We start from the raw sequence: 23742 nt of genomic DNA on the forward strand, positions 1-23742 counted from the left end.
ATTGCTAAGCCAGAGGAAGAGGGCTGGAGCCCTTTAGTCAGGCCTATCCAGTCTTTAGAGTCAAAGCAAAATGCTACATTCTTACCCACGAAAAGCTGAACTTTTAGTCTCTTTACCTTAGTGAATATGAATCTAGAGAAATCACATGTGAAGTCAGGCATCTGTTGACTACTGGCTAGTTTCCAATTCATTCATTCATTCATTCATTCAGGGAAGAAGGCAAGAAGTCACCAGGCAATATCAGCTTCCCTAACAGTTAACTGAGCATGGTTCCAAGTCAGCAACTGTGTGGTACTACTCTCGTGTCAGACAACATGGGCCGGTGGAAACTGGGAGCCATGGGAAATCCTGGCTCTTCTGAGTATCCAAGGACTCACTGAGCTGCTTCTTGCACTGTGGCCCTCAAAGGGCAGCAGAGGGCCAAGTGGGAATCGTTGCCAGCAAGTCCAACCATACTCCCATTCTCTAGCCCCTCCGTCCCAATATAGGCACAGGGATCAGGAGTCCCACCTCCCAAGATCTTCTGGGCTAGAATCTTGACCCCTCCACATATTAGTTATGCAACTCTGTAAATCACTCCGCCTCCCCAAGCCTTAGTCTTCTTACATGGAAAAGTGTAATAATCACTGTATCATCCTCAGAGAGACTGCAAGGATTACAGGAGAAAATCCAGGAAAAGCGCCTCTTTAATCGTGCCTGGCACAGGGAAAGCACTCAGCAGACAGTGGTTCTTAGTAGCAGTCCTGGGAGCCTCAGAGACCCCACAGTGTAGCCCACCACAGCAGAGGTCACGACCTGGAGCCAGATGACTAGGGTTTGCAGTCTAGGCCCTGCCCCTGCTGGGGCAGGGTACTTAACCTCTCACAGACTCAGCTTCCCCATCTGCAAAGTGGAATCAGTAACAGCACCGACATCCAGGAGCTTTGATAAGGACTCAGTGAGTTAATGGGCAGAAAGCCCTCTGAACCAGGCCTGCTTTCTATCAATGCTCGCTAAAGACGGCTGTGATTACTACTAGTGGGTCATGCCAGGTGTTCTGGGCTTGGTTCCTGGCTCTCCCCCGGCCTCGCTGAGACTCAAAGGAAAAGCAATTCTCCTCATTTACTTGAGGTTTTAATAACCACACCTTTCTTACCTTCCCACTCACTCCGCTGAATATGAAGACCCTGAGGCCCCCGGCAGACGTTGTTTGCAGAGGCCCGAAACTTCCACATGTCACTTAAATGGACGATTTCTGCCCCTACTCTTAACAGTATCCCGCCCTGGTGAGTAGAAGCAGCCATGGCCCATCTCTCTCTGCCAAAGCTGGCTTTTTCAGGAGACCCCCAAAGTGGAGTGGGGATCAATGGACATGCGAGGGAAGGATGACGTAAGACAGAGCATGGCGATTCCTTCCTGAACAAGGAAGACTGACAGGAGGAGCTCCACTGGCCGACTGGAGTCACTCGGGCGTTCCCACCCCAAGAGGTTGGTGTCCAAACGAATGGCTTGCCTCAAGCTGAGCAGAGGCCCGGATTTTATCACCCAGTCAGTGGACAACGAGAACCAGACTTGCCTACAAAATGCTCGGGGAGTTACACATCCAAATACGGTCTTGTCTTTCCTATTTCGGGAGCCTGATGTGTGTCAGTCCCTTTGGTGGGGAGGGGCTCAGGCAGGAACTGGGGTCTTTGGTGCTGGCTGTGCTTCTGCCCGGGTCCCTGAGATTCGGTTATTTGAGGTGACCCCATTTCCTGTAACGTTGAAGTGCTGTCATCTACTCGGCTTAGGTTGTCTGGTTTGTTTGGAGATAAAGGGCCCCCAGTACGGTCTGTTTGTGCTGTCAACTGGACAGCAGTTGGCAGGATGAAGCAACAGCTTTAGAACTCAGTTTCTAAAAAGAGTCTTCATTGGGTCTCCAGTTTCTCCTGTGTTATGGCTCAGGGTTTTTGGTCCTCAAGTGGCCCCTTAAATGGCTAGGCTTACCATCACTGAACTGGGGCTCCATTCAGCCAAGTGCTCCTCCACCAAGCACCTCGACCATTTGGGCCTTAAATCCAACCAAGGGTCCAGTTACTAAATTTGGAAGAAGATGCCTAGCATACCTGTCTTCTTCCTATTAACTGCTAGAGCTCTAGACTTCAAAAAAATGAGATCTTTGTCATAGGGTATTGCTCCAAGATAATAAGTAAGATTTCCACTTGAATTCCCTTGTTAGAGACAGAGCTCCCTGGGAACTTTACCCTGGAAGATAACAAAACCCCAAACTGTAGAAGTATGTCTAACTTATCCCTAGTCATCCAGGCCAAGGGTAGGGCTACTGAGGGGCCTCTGTGGGTTTGAGGTTTTTTGACCCCAGTCTTTCCTTTGTGGCCATGTGAACCACCTTCTTGATTATTAAGAACACAGAATGACCTAGAAAAATCCACAGGTTTCATGGAAATGAAAGAGCCACAAACAAACACAGCTGGTTTCAGCTTTGATGCTGATAAACAAAGCAAGGCAGAGCAGAACCGCAGAACAAAAATCAAAAAACCAGACTGAAAACAAGAAAAGAAAATCCTTCTTCTCAGCCTGTAGACATGGGAGGGAGGCTCGAGAAAGCTTTGCAAAGGGTAGTGTTTGAGGGCAGGGTTTCCCGGAGGGGAGTCTGGGAGCCCCCAGGCTGGTCCCTGGTTCACACAGAAGTCCAGGGCACTGGTGCATCCAAGGTGACCTTGGGCCAGAGAAAGAACAGGGATGATGTGGGGGTGGGGGAGGGGTGGACAGTAGAGGAAGAACCAAGACAAAACCAAGAGGGGGGGGTTGATACTTCCCAAAAGAAAGCAGATTGGGTGGATGGGACCCTATTCTAAAATAGGAGAATAATATGTTTATGAGAGGGAAAAGCAGATGCCCACAAGCTCTCCTCAGATGCGAGAGGATGACGCTGGGATTTAAATGCCTAGAGAATCTCTAGAAAGCCATGTGTGGACTGGCTCTTGGACTATGGGTCTTTCTCTGCATTTTCAATATTAATTCCAAGCCCTTGCAGGCCCGCATGAAGGTGGATTCCAGCCATGATGCTTAGAGAAATGCTCTTCATAGATCCCACTGTACTCTGGGAAAAGATTTATAATTATAGTTTAACTTTATGTTATTGCATTTGACCATCACCACCAAAAAACGTATTACGAAAAGCATCTTACCAGGAGATTTCCCCATTCTGTGTTCACAAACAGAAACAGTTGGTGACTGAGTTGGTGACCTATTTAGCTGTTAATAATTTTTTTAAAAGTGTATTTAAAACAAATTTGGTTCTAACTGCTCTAAAAAAAACTGTATATTTTTAACCAAAATTGAAAATTATACTTAAAACACCTAAATACCCACCATCTAATGGAGTAAATAAATCTTAACATTTTGCCATATTCCTTTCAAATCTTTTTTTAATTTAAGCCCCTTTCCTTGGTTTCCTCCCCCTCCCTTCCCTCTCCTGAAGTAAACACTGAAGTCGGAGAGTGTTATTCTAGTACATGTTTGTTAAATGTTTAATACTGTGTGTGCTACATATTCATTCATTAATAAATGCAGAATAAATCTGCAACTTTAAAAGTTTTCAATGTTATCATACCACATTTATCACTATCAAACATGCTGCTTTCAGTCAACATTATGTTTTTGCAATTTATCCATATTAATGTAATTGGTTCGAGGCATTTTAATGCCGTGATGTATGCTATGGCATAACATACCAAAGTTCTACTGATGCATATTTGGATTGTGTCCAGCTTTTTGCCATTACAGAGCTTCAATGATGCTAATTGCACGTGTCCTCTTGTGTGCAGATCCAAGCAGTTCCCAAGGGTCTATACCTACAGGTCGAATTGCTATGTCCTAGTGAATGTCTGACCTAAACTTGACTAGATAGTGCCGAGTTGCACTCCAAAATGATTGTAAAATCCACACCAGCAGTCAGGACAATGTCCTTTCCCTGTGGTGCAGTGTATTATTTACCTTGTCTGCTGAGCTGGTGATAATACTATTTCACTGGTTTCTCTTGCCAGGCGTTGGGCTAAGCTATTCTCACACATATTATTCCATTAACTATCCCACGTAATCCTAGCAACTATCTTATAAAACAGGTTTTATCAATCCCATTTCGCAGACAGGAATCAGAGGCCGGGAGAGGGAAACCACTTAGGGTCAACCTGACAGCGAGTGGTGGGCTGGTAATAACAACCAGCTGTGTCTGGCTCCAGAGCTCTTAAAAAGTAAATATCATTGCCTTCAAAACTGCAAAAACATCCTTCTTCATTGAGCAGACACATGACTTGAAGCCACAGAGACAATAAAGTTCCCCAAGTGCTAAAAAATTGGTACACATCCCTAGGCTGAACCCAGAGCTCCTGATGCCTTACTCTCCAACCTGAAGCTGGCACAAAGGTCAAGGTGGTTTCCTTGGCAGTTTTCCCCAAGGAATCAGCAGAAGGTTCCAAACTGGGTGGCATCAAGGGCAGACATCCTTGCTTCCGGGCCCGGCTGTAATGGTATTCACAGACCCTAGCCCCTCCTCTCAGGAGCAGCCCTCCAGCCCCGGCCCCCTCACCATCAATCAGGGCTCTGTGGAGTGCCTCAGTCATTTGGAGCATTTGGAGCATTCTTCCAAGAGAGGGAACAACCTCATAAAGCCTCAGCAATTGAATCAGAACAAATGGATCCTAAAGATGGCTTTCGACTCAGGCCCCAGTAAGCCGACGGAATGTTAAAAAGACACATGAACCTCAGAAGTGAAAGCAGAGAGTGCGAGGGAAATCCCTTTGGCCTGATGAATCAATTCCAGAAAAACCCTTTCACCTGGTCCCCATCCATCAGCACCAGAGTCCGGAGATGGGAAATGGTGGCTCTCACTCTTAGCACCCGTGTGTTACAGTTATCTATACTCTGAGTGTGGTCAAAGAAAACCAAGCCTGGGACAGAGACCAGGAAACCCTGACTTAGGAAGAGTGTACAGCAAAAAAGAAGTGGGTTTCTCCCTTCCCACAGGAGATTCAGGGATGCTGACCCCCTGCTCAGATTCCTATGGGGCAGGCACTATTCTCTGATGCTTTTAGTTCACAGAAGGGCACTGCTAGGTCATAAGGGTCCCTGGGTAGTTTCAAGTTCATCCTGGCTGCAGGAGTAGTGCCCACTGGCCATGTAGCCTTTCCAGAATGTTGTAGGAAGACCATGGTGGACAGGCTGACCAAACCCAGTGCCTGTACCATCACCATGGCTCAGGCATATGGCAGGGGACTCTTTGGGGACAACTGGATCCCAATACGGAGGAAGGGAAGAGCAAAACTGAGACACAGGCTTTGGAGGCAGCCAGACCTGAGGTCGAATTCACCTATTAACTGTGTGACTTGAGCAAGCAAATTTAACTTCTTTGAGACTCAGTTTCCTCAGCTTTAGAGAGGGAGGTAAAATCACCAAACTCAGCAGGCTACTGGAATGATTTTTTTTTTTTTTTCAATATGTTCAGGGCACATAGAGCAGTGCCTGGCACATGGTTAAGACTTCTACTTGCGATTATAATGACCCTATTTTATAAATTAGAAGTAAGCACCCTTCTTCAAGACAATTGACTGCCATCTGATAAAAATCCTTCCACAGATCTGCGATGACTATGCAGTGAACGGTGCCCCCAGAGGTGTGCAATGGACAGTTCGTACCACACCATAAGCGCTGGCTTCACAAATGGTTAAGCACTCAATAAACAGCAACGAATACTTTACCGGTAAGAATAAAAATGCCATCACCCAAGGACTCCATGAGGAGTCTTTCAGACGGCACTGAAGCAGGTTATAAATGAGTTCCCAGGACCCTAGGAAGTGTGCAGAGCTCATGGGTGGAGGATTTGGGAGGGGTCGTGTGCAGAGGGCAGTGGGAGGCTGTCAGGCAACAGTCCCAGCAGGAGACGAGCAAGTGGAGGATTCCGAACACACAGGTCAAGCCCGAGAGGCAAGCCTCATCAGTCAGGGGCAAGTTGAAGGTCTGACAGGCATAAGGTCATCCAGAGCGCAGACTACCTCCCAGAGTGGCACCAGGAGCATCTGGGGGCAATACTACGCGAGAGGAAAAGCCCGTGGGCTGCGTGGGACACTGGAGGAGCTCCACCCCCTCTTGCTCACCCATCTTGGCTCCCAGAAACCCTTGTTCTCCCAACAGCCTTGGCGGGGTGGGGGGGGGGGGGCTGTCTCATGTTTTCAAAGTACCTTGAAATATATCACTTTATTGGTTGGTTGGTTTGTTTACTAGTTAAAATTTTAAGACCATATAGTTTTGTTTTTTTAAAGACAACAATTTCACTCAAAAAATGGGCCAAGGACACAAATGGGCAGTTCTTAGGACAAAAATGACCCATGAACAATGGACATAAAATCTGAGAGGAAAAATTTTAAAACAAGACAGTTTTCCTCTCGTCAGACCAGGGGGAAAAAATGAAGACTGATAATATCCAAAGCTGTTAGGATTATGGGGCAATGGATGTCTTCCCATCCTACCAGTGTGTGTAGAAGGTCCTTTTGAACATTGTGGAAACCAATCTGGAAGGCTTCATTAAAATTTCAAGACCCTCTGGCCCAGAAGACACCCTTCTAGGCATTGCTTCTACCAAAATAAAAGCGCTAGAACATATAGGAAAGTACACAGTAAGTCTGCGGCAGCCTTCTCGGTAGTACCAAACCCCCCACCAAACAAAAACAACTAGAAACAACCTATTGCCCAACAGAAGGTTATAACCGAATGACTACAGTTTTTCTATGGTGTGAACATTGGGGTGCATTAAACGCAGAAGGTAGATTTATTTATACTGACCTGAAAGGATGCACTTGATAACGCTATCAAGTAAATTGCCAGTTGCAGGTGAAAATTTATGTAAATATGCATGTATATATGTAAATAGGGATATGTGCTATAAACTCAGGGGGAAAAATGGGGAGGGCATACACTAAACTATGAACGGTGGTAGCATCTGGGGGGTGTGATGACATTGCCACAACTCGGGTGCACAACACTGACTTCCTACTTTGTATCCTTGCATCTTGAAGGAGTAGCATTGTGAAGATTTTCACTTGCGCATAGCTAATTATGTAACAGTTGGGAAATACTAACTAGAATTTTTTAAATTTCTGTTGTTTCTCCTCTTCCTCCGGGTTGCGTTATATCACGAATGACTGCACAGGGGCACCTTTGAGGGACCCGCCACCGGGAGTGGGTGTGGGAGACTCCGGTGCAGAAAGTCCAATAGAGACTTCTCAGACATCAGGGACAGAACAGCACCCTGAGGCTGGCTCATATTGATCAAAATCAAGTTTGCACCCTTTGTGTTCCAGAGACAGACACTGAGATCCAGGGCGCAGGCAGGGCCTGGAAGATGCTGTTAACACACGCAGGCCAAAAGCTATTTACAGAGGGAATGAGCACTCAAAACACAAGCATGTGTGTGGTTCTGTTTGAAAAAGCAACTGACCAAGGCCCAAAGCAAACATCCACAACGGTAAACAAACAAGTCTTGAATAGGTCCTAGGGGTCTCTCCAGCCAGGTTCACTGCCCACTGCCGACTTCCTTCTCTTTTCCAGACCCTCTGACAAGCACCTTGTCTCCATTATCCTCATCTTTACCACACCCTGTGAGGCAAGTTTGACTTAGCCCATTTTACCAGTGAGGAAACTGAGGCTCAGAAAAGAAAACTCAGTTGCATCAGGTCACACAGCATACAAGTGGCCGAGGCATATTTTAAATCTAACCATGTCTGTCTAATGCTCTGACACATAGCTTCTAAAGAAAAAACGACCCCCCCCCCCCAACCAAAGGCCTTTCTGTGAGAAACATTTGTGGAAAAGAGCGGTGCCCCCAAAGATGCTAGCCCGAAGAGGGATTGGTGATGGGCAGCTCTTCAGTCATGTGGGCTGTGAGCCAAGGGATGGCTGGTGAGGCTTCCTAGGGCTGTTCCAATGTGTAGGCAGGGCAGGAACTTGGGGTTCTAGGTGACCTAGCAAAACGGGAAGGATGGCCGGGCCAGATGCAGCCTTTCTGGAGCTTATGGGGAGCTCACTGGTGAGTCCTGCTCACACATGGGCTGCCTGCTGCCTGAGCAAAGAGAACAAAAGCCGCTCTTGCTGACTCAGTAGCTCAGGCCACTGTGGGCATGCCCCGGAGCCCAAGCACAAGCTCTGCTCATTCCATTTTTCTCAGCTGTTGAAAAGTACGTGATCAGTAAAGCTTTTGTCGCGAAAATAAACACCCTCTTGGATTCCACACTCTTTAGACCAATCCCTTCAGCCTTTTATTGATGATTCCATCCCTCCCATCTGCCCTCTCCTTCTGAAGAGATATTTTTCTTTTATTCTTTGGGGATTTGGCTGACAATTGATTTCTCCATGCCGGTGGAGTCATGGGGAAAGGTAGAGAAAGATCTTATTTGTGTGTACGTGTGGGGGGAGGGTAGAAAGAGTGGATGAGAAGGAGGTTCTTCTTCTTTGTTTAGATCCCATTTTCATCTCTCTTTGCCTCCACCTCAGCTTCTTGTTTGTAATGACAAAGTGTATGCCTGTGTATGTATTTATTTTAACAGCAAGAATGAAAAATGACTAATCACCTTGGATCAGATTACTGAAGGGATAGGAGCTAATTTTCTATAAGCCAAACCAATAGATGTAGACATGGAGGTAGTTAAATCTGAGGATTCTGGAAAGCCTCCACCCAGCTCTGCTGAAAGTATTTCCTTTTGCCTGCCTACCAGTGGTGGCTGACATTCTATTATTAGAGAGTCACTCCTGGGGCTGATATTGTGCTTGTTAAAGTGCATGTCAGAATAGTAGTCCCTCACATTTGCATAGAATGATGGGGTGTTTGGAGATCTTTTGTATCTTCCTCCATTAACCTAGTCAAATAAATTCTACAAGCCCCTACTGTATGGCAGGTGCTAGATAACATGCTGGTGTTGCAATGGCAGGCAGGAATGGTCTGACATCCTGTGCTACAGGAGGGCACAAGAACAGGATAACCAACTAGACCTGGGACTACACTCCATGCTCTTGACTCCTGATCCCAAGTTCCTTCCATCTGACTACCTGTCACACTAATGTCTGGGTGGGATGAGATACTACACCTTTGCAATCTTGGTGGAAATCTGTCCACCAGTTCATTTCTATATGATAATCATCTGGGCATGGGCGGAGGGAAAGGGAAGGCCCCATGGTGGGGAGTGGGGATACTGAGGGCCACCTGTGGGATTCTAGGGTGCTTATGGTACCCAGAAGATCCTAGGGACAGAAACCAGGGTAAGAATAGTATAGGAAGATCCAGAAACACACACCTCCTCCCCTCCACAGGGCTCCCTGGCAAATCTCTTAATCATCACTGGTTGACTTCCCATCCATTTCAGACAGTGGTTCTTTTAAAACTCTCCCCAGCTCCTTATGCCTGCAAACATCTCTGACTCTCTTTGGAGACCTTGCCTTCTTTTAAGAGAAAGTCAAGGTCATTCAACGTAAGTCTCCCAGGTTATACTTTTTCTCTCCTATTGTTCTCCCCTGAGTGCTCACTAGAGATGTGGCAGGTGGTTCTATGGGCCAATGAATTCTTGCTTCCACTTCTCCCATTTCCTGTAGGACCAAATACCTGAATCCTCCTGCATTTGTATCTTCACACTCAGCTTCCTCTGGCTCCCTCCTCTTGGTCTACAAATAGGCCTGATTCTCTATTACCACCCCCTCACCTAAAAGTCTGTCTACTATACAACCTCCTCTGTCTTTAATTTCTATTTCATTTCTTTAATTTCACCTTGTCACCCCCCAGATATTCCTTTACTTTTCTTCTTTCACCATCCCAGTGATTTTTGTTCCACTGCCAACTCTGAATGTCCAATGCCCAAAGAAATGGTCTTGCCTAGCCTTCCTCATCCTCACTATTTCCCTTACATTAAAAAATACTGACCTTTTCCCTCAACCTGGAACTGTCCCCCTACCCTGCTTCTGTGATACTATACTCAGATTCTGTCACAACATCACTATACACCCTTCATTTTCTCCTGCAGTTTCTCTCTGAGTTCCACCCTCATGTATCCCAATGGCCACAGAAAGACAAGCTGGCAAAGAGATGACCAAGAAATGCTCAAGGAGACCAAAGAAGAACTCCCAAACATCCAAGGTCAGAGAAGGCAAGGAATGAACAAGGAAGGAAATGGTACCTACAGCATCAAATTACTCAGGGTAACATTTCAGGTCTGAAGACAAATCCAGGTCTGAAAACAGAATTGCATGAATGAAAGAGGTTTCTGTGGTTTGCAGTCTATAGTAGGATTTTATTCAGAAAGGACCTTCTAGTGACTGGAAGTTCCCAAGTAGAAGGTGGAGGATCATGGGTCAGGTGGGTCAGTATTAGACAACTCTATCTTTTCTCAGAGTCTTTGATTATGTGATACCTTCCCTCGGACTTTTCCAGGGGACTTCTAACATCCAGTTATCATGACTACCAGTGCCATCATCATCTTCTCCACCATTATCGCCATCATCATCATCATCTCCTCCATTATCACCATCATCATCAACATCCTTATCAAAACCACCACTATTGCCACCATCATCTTTATTATTATTCTCCCCACCACCATTAGCATCATCGTTATCAAATAGCACTGAATGGTCCCCTGAATGGTTTTGTGCCGAGGACTTCACATACATTCTCTTATTTAATGACCATATCAACTCTGAAAAATCAATTATTTCAGTTTTATAGAGGAGAAATCCCAAGCTCAGGAAGGTTCAGTAACTCATCCATTATTACACAGTTAGTATGTCCTAGGAGGCTAATCTTCCTGATTCATGCCAGGCTCCCTCTCTTGAGATGTGAAAGAAGACAAACCTGCCAGTGCAAGCTAATACAGAAGAGGGAGTTCTTTTAAAAAAATAAGCAAGAAACTTTGCCATAAGTTGCAAACATGTTGATTCCAGGAAAGTTAACATTCTCAGGCCCTGGTCATATTAAGACAAGTCTGTCTTTCAACATACACATTTTCCAGCTTGTTAAATTGACATGACTCTACATTTGTTCATAGAGTTTGGCATCTTCTGCAAAAAATGTTGAAAATCTAATGGAATGATCAGAAGATAAAAGCTCTCTCTTTTCTTATTTGCTTAGAAGGACCCGGCAGTTTAAAATGTTTTTTCTACTAATATACACAAGAGAGTTTATTAATCCAAAATCAAGATATCTGTTTAAATGTAGAGCAAAGGATTGAGGTCAAAAAGACATAGATACAACTTGCTTATCTTTAACAGGATACATTGAAACTAAATAGTGGTTTAATAGCATCTTTCCAACATTTTGTCTCCTAATGGGCTTTGCAGGATTATTTTACATGGCAATTTTTCCTGTCCAATACCAAAGTTCTTCAAAGACTCTATTCCCATCCCTTACCCTTTTGGGAGATGGCAGAAGAAGGAGAGGGGGAGGTGAAAAAGCCCTCTTGCAAATCCTTTTCCAAAAATCTTTGGCTGAACAAAGACTTTCCCATTTAAGAGCAGGTGACAGTAAGATCTCTCCCATAGGCAGCACATTAAGATTCTCTGCAGAAGTAAACAAATCTGTTATGATGAAAGCCGGACATTCCTCAGGACCAGGATCTAATGAAAATGTCAGTGTTTTATGCAGTTTAAAAACTGACAATTCAACAGTTTTACAGGAGCTATTTAATGTTTATCATCACTTACAAGAGCTCAAATGCAGACAAGGAGAAGGGCAACAGAAGAAACCAAGTAACTCCTTGCTTAGAAGCTGCTATGTTACCCATAACCCATGAGGGTTTTACAGTTTGTCAAGTACCAGAACCCTCAGGCACTAGGGCACAGGTCTTGGCAAAGGTAAGCTGGAAATCCACACTCTAAGATATAATCATCACAGGGACCATGCTCTGCACTTTCATTTACACCCTTCCCCATTAAAGCCTCAGCCACTGGGGAGTCAGGATACCAGAGAAAGCTGTTAAACCAACACAAGGCAATGCATTAAGAGTCTCTGAATGTTTGCCAAATTCTGCCTTAGATACTATTCAGAGAAGAGAAATAGAATATGTACCTTCAAAACTAGTAGGGGGAATGTAAAAAGAAATAAAGAAAGCAAAGTCAATTCAAATAGGGCAGTAAGGAAGAGAAAAGGAAGAAGAAAAAGAAAAGAGCACCTATAATAACAGAACATATAAAAAGGAAGACAAAGTTAAGTCAGGTATATTCGTCATAATAAATATAAGTAGCTTAAATTCACCCACCAATGGCAGAGACCCCAGATTAAAAAAAAAAAAAAAATCAGCTTTATAGTGCTTATAAATTGGACCCGTGACACACAAAAGCTGAAAATAAAAAGACAGAAAAAGCCTACACTCCCACAAATTAACCAAATGGATGTTGCATTAGCAATTCTATCAGACAACATAGTAAGTAAGTAAGGGTATTAATAGTGATAAAGGGGGTTGTTAATGATAACAAGAACAAACCATCAGGAAGTTATAACATTAGATAAAGAAATTAAATACATTTAAGATCATAGCCTAGAGACACCTGGGTGGTTCAGTCGGTTAAGCGTTTGCCTCTGGCTTAGGTCATGATCCCTGGGAGTCCTGGGATCAAGTCCTGCATCGCCCTCCTTGCTCAGCAAGGAACCTGCTTCTCTCTCTGCCTGCTGCTCCCCCTGCTTGTGCTCTCTCTCTCTCTTATTCGCTCTTAGAAACAGTAAGAAGTAAACACAGGCTGGGGGCAGCATGCCTTGGCAAATAAATAAATAAAATCTTTTTTTAAAAAAGATCATAGCCTAGCAATAGATAAAACAAAAACAGATAGAATTACTAAGGGAAATGACCAAATCTGTAATCATCAGGAGTATCTGAATGCTTATCTCTCAGAAAATGAGCAGCTGAACAGCTAAAACATTAATAGAGGTATACAAGATTTCAGTTACATAATTTATAAGCTTTGTCTAAAAAACATACAAAGAATATGAACTCAAAGAGAAAATATACATTCTTTTCAAATACACATGGAATGTTTACATAAAATTGAGCATGTACTTGGCCATTAAAAAAAAATCTCAACAAATCCCAAGAAGTGATATCACATGCTTGACATCTGAACTTCTCTGTTGAAAGAACACTGAAATTTTAGAACCTTACACATCAAGGCTGTTTCCCCCAATTCTTTGTGTAGATTTTTTTTCCTCATTTTCCAAGGCCTTTCTTGCTTTCACCTCCTCACAGAAGCCTTCTCTGATTAAGCTAGAGTAGTGCCTTCCATTCCCTGTCACTCTAGTATATCGCTCTACTATATTTTCTTCATTCTGTTAACTGGCCTTTGAAATCACCTTATTTGTTTGTTTACTGGTTTACTGTCTCTCCCCACCCCAGCCTTCCAACTAAAATGGACTGCATTTGCAATCTCTTGCTTCTGGAATGGAGCCCGATACATAGTAGGCCCTCAGTAAACACAGGCTGGGGTCAGCATGCCTTGGCAGCCTGCAGTACTCATAGTCTCTCATAGAGTACAGATCTCTCCCGTAGAACAGATCACATTACATTAGAATTATTTGTATGACTGTCTCAGTAACAGATAGTGAGCTTGTCATCATATCTGTGTACATAATTGATGCCAAATAAATGGTTGTTGAATAAACTATGACTTCCCTTGTGTGCCAGAAGAAGTTTGAAATCTTGAGAAGCCAAGTGACCTGTTTAAAGCCACATTTTGTGCCTGATTCTTGACTATGAGCATCACTCTGATCCCCTCCAAGTGACCTCTGTATCATACCCTATCATGTGTTGAGGCCACAAATGAGGACAAAGGAGACAACTTGGAAATACCTTTCTCAACAAACTTGGAGTTTCTGTTACTATTACACAGATACTAGCCTTTGCCAATTCTATTACAATTGACTCAAATCATTTCTTATGATAACTACATACCTCTACAAGGACTGGATTTTCTGATTTAACAAGGGATAGAACTTAAAATAATGGCTTGTTGACTCAAGATCAGTAGTGTGGCTGAATTATCAACCAGGCGGTTAAAGAAAGAGGAAATACTGTGTGACCCTGGGCACATCATTTAGTGGATCTAAGCCCCAGTTTCCGTATCTATGAAATGGTCATAATATCATTACTTAAATCATAGGTTGCTCTGAAGACTAAATTAATTCAACAAAGCACTGAACATCTGGTATGTGTCCCAGTGTGCTCAATAAAGGTTGTGAAGATTTCAGACTCTTGTGTAGTCACCTTGATTAACTGGCATTAGCGGTTTGAGAGTTTTGCTCAAGAAACCGGTTTTTGATAATCTGCCTTTCAGAGCTCTTCTAGAGATGTAAGACTTTTACAGAACGGGTCTTAAGGTTCTTTTGAATCTTATTAATTCCATTTCTTATTGTGAGAGCTGAGCTAGAAAAGTCCTGGCCAATGCCACATGTATTGGTTGAATGGCCCTTTTACTGAAGATTTCAGGAAGAGGAGGCTGCTAGAGGGGCAGCCAAAGCGACAGCCTTGGTTAACAAAGGGGCATATTGTCTGGCACATTCTTCTCTGACCTAACTCTCCTCCTGCCTCAGAAGGAACTATTCTAGAATGGAAAATTCCCACCATGAACATCTGCTTGCCAGATCTGCTCCAACACTGTAGACACTGGTAAAAGCCATCAGATATTAAGGATTTTCCCTTGGACTGGGAGCTACTTGACCAAGGGCATAGCCAAACTTCAAATTTATCATGGAAGACAGGGACAGCATAATTGAGATGAGCATTCCTTTTAAAGATTTAAGAAAAAAAAATTTACATAGCCCTCCACCTGAGTAATTTTATTCCTCTTATTTTTTGATTCAGAAAAACACTGGTGACAAAAAGCTACTAGGAACTCAGTAAATTTGGAAGTGAATTATTTTAGAAGTCACAGTAGTCTCTAGCCATATGTCAGAAATCGTCACTTGTATATTTACGAAGCATTCTATTCTGGTCCAGGGTTGCTTATGCGTGTGTGCCAGGAGGAGGGGTCGAGGAATGAGGCCTCCTGAGGGGCTTTAGTCCAGGGAGACTGTAGTTCACGGATGGGAAATGTAGAATTTGTTCCCTTGAAACCAGGGTTTTTAAACCTCAGCACTATTAATATTTCAGGCTGAAAAATTCTTGGTTGCTGAGGCTGTTCTGTGCATTGTGGGATGTCTAGCATGGTCCCTGGCCTCCACCCACTAGATACCAATAAAGCACCCTTCTCCCACCTAACCTGAGCTGTGATAACCAAAAATATCCCCTGGGGGACAAAAGTGCCCCCGACTGGAAACCACTGCTTTCAACTTTCTCCACATTCTAGCTCTCTCTAATGAAAGTTGCTTATTCAGGCAAGCTCTGCTGTAGAGTAAGAAGACTGAATACGGGGTAAACACTTTTCTTTGGAATACTCACACTTAATAGGTATGAGATTTGGTTAGGCTGAGGATAGTGATGATTTTATCTAATTATTTCATACCTCAGAGTCAATCTTGCAAGTGGAGTCTTAGAGATAAAAAGAGCCCTGGACTGGAGGAAACCAGAGTTCTCTTCCCACCTCCAACAGGAGCCAGCTCTGTGACCTTTGGCAAATCACATCCTTCTCTGGGCCTCAGTTTTCCCGGAAGTCTAACACCTCATACAGGGCACTGAGGCAGAGGGCCACAGCTAGGATGGAAAATGGAAGGGGGTTCTACAACCCACCACCCACTAAGAATGCAATAATGGACCCACCGTTGACATCAGAAGCAGCTAAGACCTGAATCACCATTGCAGAAAATACCGTCAGTGAAACAAAACATAAATTTGCCAGGTTATCCCAGAATATAGAGATGTAACCTAGGAGGGACAAGATGAGGGACATGGGCCTTAGACAGTGAAGAGCCCGAGGCTAGCAGATGCTCCAGAAGAAAAGGCTAAAACTAAGAAAAGAATCAATACGTGTATGCAGATGTAGCAGGCTAAAAGGGCTTAGTAAACACCGGGAATATATAAAGGAAGCAAAGAGTAGACATAGGTTAGCAAAATTATTGGCTTGTCTGTATAAAGAAAAAACAATCCACAAGCATCTCGTAAGAAAATAACAGGCTGCCTTTAAGAAACACACATCAGGCCGGCCTCAGGAACCGCTAGACACAGCGGGACCTCCCACGTATATGCACAAGACAAGGCAAGCATTCGTGTCTACCATCTTCCCCACCCAAGTCCCAATTTTTGTTGATATATCTGGGATTTCAAACTAAAACATCTTTGGTTTTGGCATTATATCTCTTTTCTTTCAAGAAGCACTTTGGACACGTGTGCTCTGGCTTTGAATCCATGTTTATGACAGTGGTCTGGGATGCTCAAGACTAATTCAGGAAGGGGACAGGGGCTTCAAAGGGTGCTGATGGGAACAGAACACCTGTCAAGAGAGCAGGTGGGCTGTGTGTGGGCTCTCCTAAGCTGTCCATGTGGACCCGGCACCAAAGCCCCACCCAGCCCAGAGCAAATGAGTCAGAATCCTGAGGTGGGGCCTGGGTAAGTGCCCACTGCATTCTGATGAGAAGCTCAGGTTGGGGGGTGATCCGCTGACATTGTCCCAATAGGCCCTGCCACGTTGCAGCTGGACGGGCGGGCATCCTTCATGTTGCTGCCCACCGCGAGGCCCTCTTCCGCCTCCTAATCAGGGTTGTAAACTGTGCTGCCAGGAGCCAAGGAGGTAGCATGGAGGAGGGATGCGAGCCTGGTATAAGCAAGATATCAGTGGCCGGTAAACCAGATAGGGCAGGCTGGGATGCCGGCACGGGGCGGGCTGGGGATGGATTTCTGTAGCCGTCTGTGGGACTATGGCCCAGGGCAGCCAGATCATCTGATTTTTTCCCCAAACTCAGAATGCTGGATTATATGTGATATTTGCAGGTTTGGGGGGAACCCTGTGTGGGCCAGCCCAACTGCCACCTGGACAGAATTGACTCATAGGCTCTGCTTGGGACCCCAGTCTCAAATTATTCAGGTCTTCAGAAACGGTCCTTTCTTCCCACCAAAGAAAACATCTGTCTCCTCAGAAACAGGCTAATAAACCTTTTTCGGCAAGGAGAAACTCAGATGCCCTCAAATAAGTGTCTTCATTAATTTGTTAATTTTTTTTTAAAGCCACTCAGACCACCCTGAAGTTTAACTGCTCTCTGTCATTTTGTGCTCCCAGGCTTTGCGCGGATGACCAGGGAGCTGTCCTGAGACACTCTGAAAGTCAGAGCTCATGCCATGAGCTCCCTCCTATGGGAGAGTCTGGTCTCTCGGGAGAGTCCAGTCTCTCTGAAGAGCCGCAGATGCGCTCAGAGGCTGGTACGCGGCACTGTCACTCCCAAATGACAGGAGAGAGATGCACAGCTGCAAAATTCAGGGGGACAAGAACACAAAAGGATTGAGAACCCAGAGTTGGCTTAGTACTCCCTCTGTAATAACCAGTATCCACTGTGAGCTTACCGTGCCCGGGGCATCGTGTCCCAGCCACATAAACAGGAAGGACTCAGTAACTGCTTTTGAGCAGTTGAACAAATGAATGAGTCAGGTGTCTCTTTTGTTTTACACTCCTCAAATCAAGTTTCAGCATTGCAAGGTATTCGGATTGGCAGAATCTCTTCTCTCAGTTCTGAGAGCCAGATCCATGCAAAGTCAGCATGTTGGGCACGTGTTCATGCACACACACACACACACACACCAGACAGAAACCTGCCCTCAAACCTGCCGTCAAACCGACCCTTAAAGCCACACAAGAATCTTCTAGAGTATTATAAATGTCCCCTACAGGCAGCTTTGCTCTCAAGGAGGAGACCTACAGAGGCTGCCCCAAAAGGAGGGGGTCTCAGAGAGACACTGGAAGGGCTGGAGGCCAGGTGCTGCTGTCAGGCTTAGGCACAGTGGTGTGAGTACTGTCTCTCCTCCTTTCAGGAGGAAGAGCTCCTGCCCTGGGGCTCACTCTTGCAGACAATCTTTGGGTATTTTCACCCATGTCATTGCTCATTGCTCGGAAGATTCTCTGCTGTGGCAGCCTCTGTGGGCAGAATCCCGGCTAGGATGGGAGGTGGTGCCAGGTCCTCAGGGACACTCCCCCAACCCTCCTGCGCCGCCCCCCGCCTCAATGTGCCACCAACCCAAATAAACACCTGGTCATCCTTTCGTTCTCGGCTTCAAACTTGGGTCCAAAGAGAAGGCTTCCCAAGGCTAACCAAGAGGGAACCTGCTTCCCTTCTCTCTGCTCTCCTCGCTCTCTTATCCCGCAGAGCACCTTTCAAAATGTGAAAACACACCTTTATTTGAGTAGTTATTTGCTGAAGTCTCCTGGCCTCCAAGCCGAGGGCTCCAGAAGGACAGGGACAGGCTGTATCTGTCTTGTTCACACGTGCATTGCCAGCCATTTGTGGTAACCCAGTTTTGCCTTCTAAGCCAGGAAGGGCTTCCTGATGGGCTGGAGTACTTATGTGGTAGGAGACTTTCCTCTGTTCCATGGGAGAACTCCACAAGCCAGGTAAGGCCATAAGGCAGCCAGGAGCCCTTTCCACCTCCTCCCCTCTTTGAGGACTCCTGCAAATCCACTTTCCCCTCCTCTGCTGAAGAGCTCAAATGGGAGGTTTTGTAAAAAGCAAGTAACGCACCAAACCAGAGATGCTACGCTTATACTAGTCTGTTACTGTGAAATAGTTGCAGGTCGTCAGAACAAAATCAACACAAAAAGCAAAACCAAAAAAATCATTGCCCTAGTTCCGCACTCTGAGTCCCAAATCTTTAAAAACCCCTTTGCCTCAAATTCAAATAACTTTTTAAAACAAATCATATTTAAAATACATCTTTCCCCTCTCTCATTATAAAGAGAATCGTAAGAGAGCACTATTTTTCACATTCAATAAAAATCCAACCTGCTACTTTGTTCCCAAATCACATGGTACATTGACTACACCAAAGATCAAAATTGGCATTTGCAGATAACTTTTTACAAAGACAAAACCTAATTATCATGCCTTTTTACAAAGACAAAACCTAACGCTCATGGTCACCATCCTTCCTAAATGTGAAGCCAGCAAGATTCATGCCTGGGCTCCAGAATGTTCTGGTGCCACCCAGATGATTTCACACTCAGCACCTTGAACCTCCAGCCGTGTTTCTTCAGTTCTCAGTGGTTGGCTATGCCTGCTGGGCCAACTCTCAGACAGAGAAATCATTCCAAATACATAACGCTAAGACCAAAGTAAACTACATTTAATGTTTCCTTAATGCATCAGCAACTCCTTTCAGACTTAGCTACACTACAGGATGAGGCTGCTAATATTATCACGTGAATATATTATCACATCGATACATACAAATATCAATATATTAATATATTAGCCAAGAGGGCCATTGTATCATACGAAAAAATACTTCAGTGACCAAGCCTATTACTGAGCCTTTGCAATTTTCTCTCTTCCTTCCCCTTCTCCTACCTTCCTGCTGATGTCACACTCAGCAGGTGTGTCTGAGGATTAGAAAGAGGGCCAGTGTGGTGTGGCAGAGCACCAGGGCAGGGAGGGACTGGCACCAGATGAGGCTGGGCAGGCAGGCAGGGGATGGCGCATGCCAGGCCTTGCAGGTCTTGGCCAAGCATCTAGGTTTATTCCAAGCACAAAGGGAACTGCCTGGAGGCACTTAGGAAGTAAGTGTATGATGTAATTTACAGTTTATAAAGATCATTCTGCCAAACTGTCTGATGAATTTATGCCTTGTGCCCAAAATGGATCACGAGCTCCTGGCTGACAAGGCTAAAGGTTTTCTCCTATTAATGACCTCACCTCATGTACGCACAGAAGTTTTAAACTGAAAGTTCTTAGACTTTTGTGTGCAGCAGAATCACCAGGAAGTGCATTCTGGACTCTGGACCCGACCTGCAGAGTTTCTCATTGAGTAGGTCTTGGTAGGGCCTGAGAATCTGCATTTCCAGCAAGTTCCCAGGTGACAGATACTGGAAAGCAGATGTAGGCAGAGCACTTAGAGGGCCAGTGCTTAAATCTTATGCTGAATAAATCCGTCAGTGAAGGGCCAAGAAAATATTTTTTCAAATAAAGCAATAGCAACAATTAGTGGTTTGAGTCTGACCTAAAATGGCAACCATTTATTCTAATTTGTCTTTTTCTGCTCTTAAATTGTTCCCCTTCACCACCTTACGCAATGATAACCAGAGAACTAAGCCCTGCGTGCAGAAGTATTCTGACAGGACATAAATCATTGTGATTAGACAAGATGAGACACTTCAGAGACAACATCACCAAGTTTAATTACAAATCAAATGTCATTCAAAAAAAAATTTTTTTAAGGAAAGTATGTGATTTATTTGTGTAGGCAGTAATTATCTGCCTCCATCCAGAAAGGATATGAGGTGGCAAGACATCCGTTGGTGCAAATCCAAAACTGAACTTTTTCTTGGAATTCAGGCACAAAACTCACTATGGCCCATCCCTACCTGATTCCAGGCACACAGCACTGGCGAATACACCTACTATAAGAGGTTGTTCAAATGCTCTTTCTTGATGGAAACCCCCAAAGATTCTAATTGAGGTGCTGATTACGCCAAAACAGAAATGTAACTGAAGAATAAAAACTAAATAGAGCCCCAGAACCAACCGAGAGAGAATATGCTTTAGACCTAGGGACTGTGCCCAGACCACTACGGAGGAAGCACCCTGGGGCTCTGAGGGTTACTTTTCCCTGCTACATGTGACACCACGGTTTCCATAGGCAAATGTCCATTCACCCAGAAATTGTTATCATGGCCCAACCAACAACAGGCAGACAAAATTAGGAGGTTTAGGTCCTTAATAGGAAGCCCTTTTGCCCAAAGCCTATAAGGTCAGAGGTTCACATTCTGCCTAGGGGAAAAGCTGGTTAGACAGCCCCCAGGGCTGTGAAAGGCTATACTTAAACACTGAGGGGTGGTCTCAATGCCAGCTCATTTCTTTGGTAGTTATTCAGGATCTCGTGGTCTAAGAGGATGGGGGGGGTGGGATTAAAACATCAAAAGCCATAGAATCAAAATGAGAAAGGCTTGAAAATCATAGACCTTGAAAAGCAAATAAATAGTCATGAAATAGGAACCAATGAATGAACGGTATTCTCTGTCCACATAGCAAGCCACAAACAACATGAAGCCAGTATGAGAATTCACATCATGTGGATGATGAGCCTGGATTCTTGTTCTAAGCTGGGCTAATCATGGAACGGTCTGGCTGTGATTTCAATACAAAAATAGTCACCTGTACATGCTAGCAAAAAAGAAAGTATGTGTGAGCCCCCAAATCCAAGATCATCGCACAGGTTTCTTACTGAAACCCAGCTCCCCGTGGTGTTTGCAATTACCCACCTCCAAAAGGGTAAAAGTAAACATTGGACCTGCTCTGGTGTCAAACTGCCAGCGGATCCTCCCCGCTGTCTCCCTCCTCCTCTTCTTCTTTACAGACAGGTAAAGTTGGATCTCTTGAAGGAACTGGGGGCTCCCACTCTAGGCAAAGGTTGGACAGGTGATCAATGTACAGCATGAGATTTGACTGTGCCTCCGTGCCTCCGACAGAGCTGGATCATCTGGGGCAATGAAAATTATAAGCAACAAGAAAGCGGTATTAACAGCAAGGGTAGGGAAGCCCAGGCGTCCCACAGCACAATTCTCTAGGACACTCAGCAGTCATTCTCCTCCTCATTCAGTCATTCTGGGCACACTCATCAAGCACGGTGCCAGGCTCTGGGGATACAGGGGTGACAAATATCAACACAAGCCTTGCCCTCATGGAGCTTATGGCTTTTTAGGACAATGACACAAGCAATTAAAGGACAGTGGATAAAGGAACCTAGAGGGTGCTGGGGAGCATAAAGCAAAGGCAGGCAAACCAGATTGGGGTGGGGAGGGGTGGTCATGGAAGGCTTCCTGGAAGAAGTGACATTTAACACTGAGCCTAGAGGACCCATGGAGTTAGCCAGATGAGACTATGGTGTGTCAGCATGTGCAAGATTCTGAGATGAGAAAGCATGGTTGATCTGAGGAGCTGTTCTCATCACACGGTGCTTCCCCAAACCCCACAATGCAGTCATGATTTGACCTCTTCTGGTGGTATGTCAGGAAAGAACCTAGAAAATAGTTTGTTTTATAAGATGGTATGAAAAAAACAAACAAACCAATAATGCAGAGTTGAACTGCTACAGAATAGACTCAACTGCATCGATCTGTTCTCTACCCACCAGCATCACAGGCGAGTGAGATGCCGTACTTAGGATTGTCAAAACAAGGTGCTGGACTGAAATTTGGCATAACCAAAGTGGGAGCCCCGCGGTCTCTTCCCTTCCCTTGGGCGCTGTCACTTTTCTCTTTCCTTCCCTCCAAGTTCCTGGGAAATCTCAGAGGGAACACTTTGCTCCTCTTACCCTGGCTATTGTGATGTCTGAAAGGCTGCCATAGAAATGATACCCTCCCACTTGCTAACGCAAGTAAGGAAAACCAGATAGCATCTGAAGCCAGTCTTGTCAGGGGGCTCCATGAAGGAAAACAAAACAAAATAAACAAACAAACAAAAAACCTGTGAAAGCCCCAGTATCTTGAGTGTTGCCCAGCATTCTAGCTGCTTTTGCATTATGAAAGAGATCATTGTAAGGGCTGGTTTAAGACATGGCCATAAGCACGTGGTCATTTTACCAAAATGCACAGTCCGAAGTAGCTTTCCTTGATATTTTCCTATTAGCATATAATTCAAACCCTGCAAACAACATCTCCGACTGAGCACGAAAAGAACAGAACCCTCACTTTTAAAAAGCGGAGCAAGCAGCTATTGTAGAGACAAAGAAAGGATGTCTTTTTAATCTATGACAACACAAATTTGTTTAGGTTTTCCCTCCACTAAGTAAGTAAGCAATTAGGTTTTTTCCAATAAAAATATCCCTGTGCATGAGCAAACACCAGAGGCAATCATATAATTACCCTGCCCAATCACATTCAATTGCTGACAGTTGAGTTCCCACTGCTCATTAACTTCAGATCGCAATGAGGTCTTTACGGAAGCCCTTTCCCGTCTCTTTACAAAGGTTCCTATGATGCTGTGAGCGGCCCCAACACTACCTCATTGCAGGATAATCATCCCAAAATGGCCGGGGCCAAGGCCAGCCTACTCTGACTTCCCCTCTGAAAAAATAAAAAGAGAAATTTGAAGAAACACTGGCTTGAACACCCTTGCTTCATTTGGGGATCTCACCTCTAAATATAATAGTAACCTTTCACCCCCACACTTTAAGTGCCATAATTATATAATTAAAACCAATTATGTCATTTAACAGAGAGACTTTTTCAAGATCCACGGCAAGCCAATTACCTCAATCATTGACCTCAGAAGATTTCCCACACTGACCTGTAACAATGGGGATTGGGATAAATTTAGACACCGGCTTCTGAAGGCTGGCATAGATTAGCTGGGTGGGTTGTAGCTGGTCTCCTAGACTCTAGAAGCTGAAATGAATCCGTTCGAATCTAATGCCACCACCACTACTTGTTTGCACAACCTTTCCAATATCCCAAAGTTGATTTTTCACAACCACCCTAATGGTATTATTACTTCCATATTGTGGATGGGATAAAGGAGGCAGGGAGAGTTATGGAATTATCTCGAGTAATACAGCTAGTTAATGGCAAAAACAGGACATTAAAGGCAAGGCATGGCAAGGACCTGAAGCT

The 23742-nt window shown here is 44.7% G+C and overlaps 1 protein-coding gene across 14 annotated transcripts in view; it reads right to left on the minus strand.

Moving 5' to 3' along the window:
• ERC2 (ELKS/RAB6-interacting/CAST family member 2) overlaps window positions 1-23742 on the minus strand; it is a 924700-nt gene that overhangs the window by 73741 nt on the left and 827217 nt on the right. For 12 of the 14 annotated variants that reach the window (XM_045991216.1, XM_045991229.1, XM_045991215.1 and 9 more), the window contains one exon: window positions 21423-21611. The exons of 1 other annotated variant lie outside the window; for it this stretch is intronic. In XM_045991216.1, the coding sequence (XP_045847172.1) occupies window positions 21555-21611 (57 nt within the window). In that variant the 3' untranslated portion in view covers window positions 21423-21554. Of the gene's footprint in view, window positions 1-21393; window positions 21612-23742 lie in introns of all 14 variants that reach the window. One more of the 14 variants, XM_045991218.1, reaches the window with a different exon arrangement.

Source organism: Meles meles, chromosome 20 (genome assembly GCF_922984935.1).
Source record: "Meles meles chromosome 20, mMelMel3.1 paternal haplotype, whole genome shotgun sequence".
Taxonomy (NCBI): Eukaryota; Metazoa; Chordata; class Mammalia; order Carnivora; family Mustelidae; genus Meles; species Meles meles.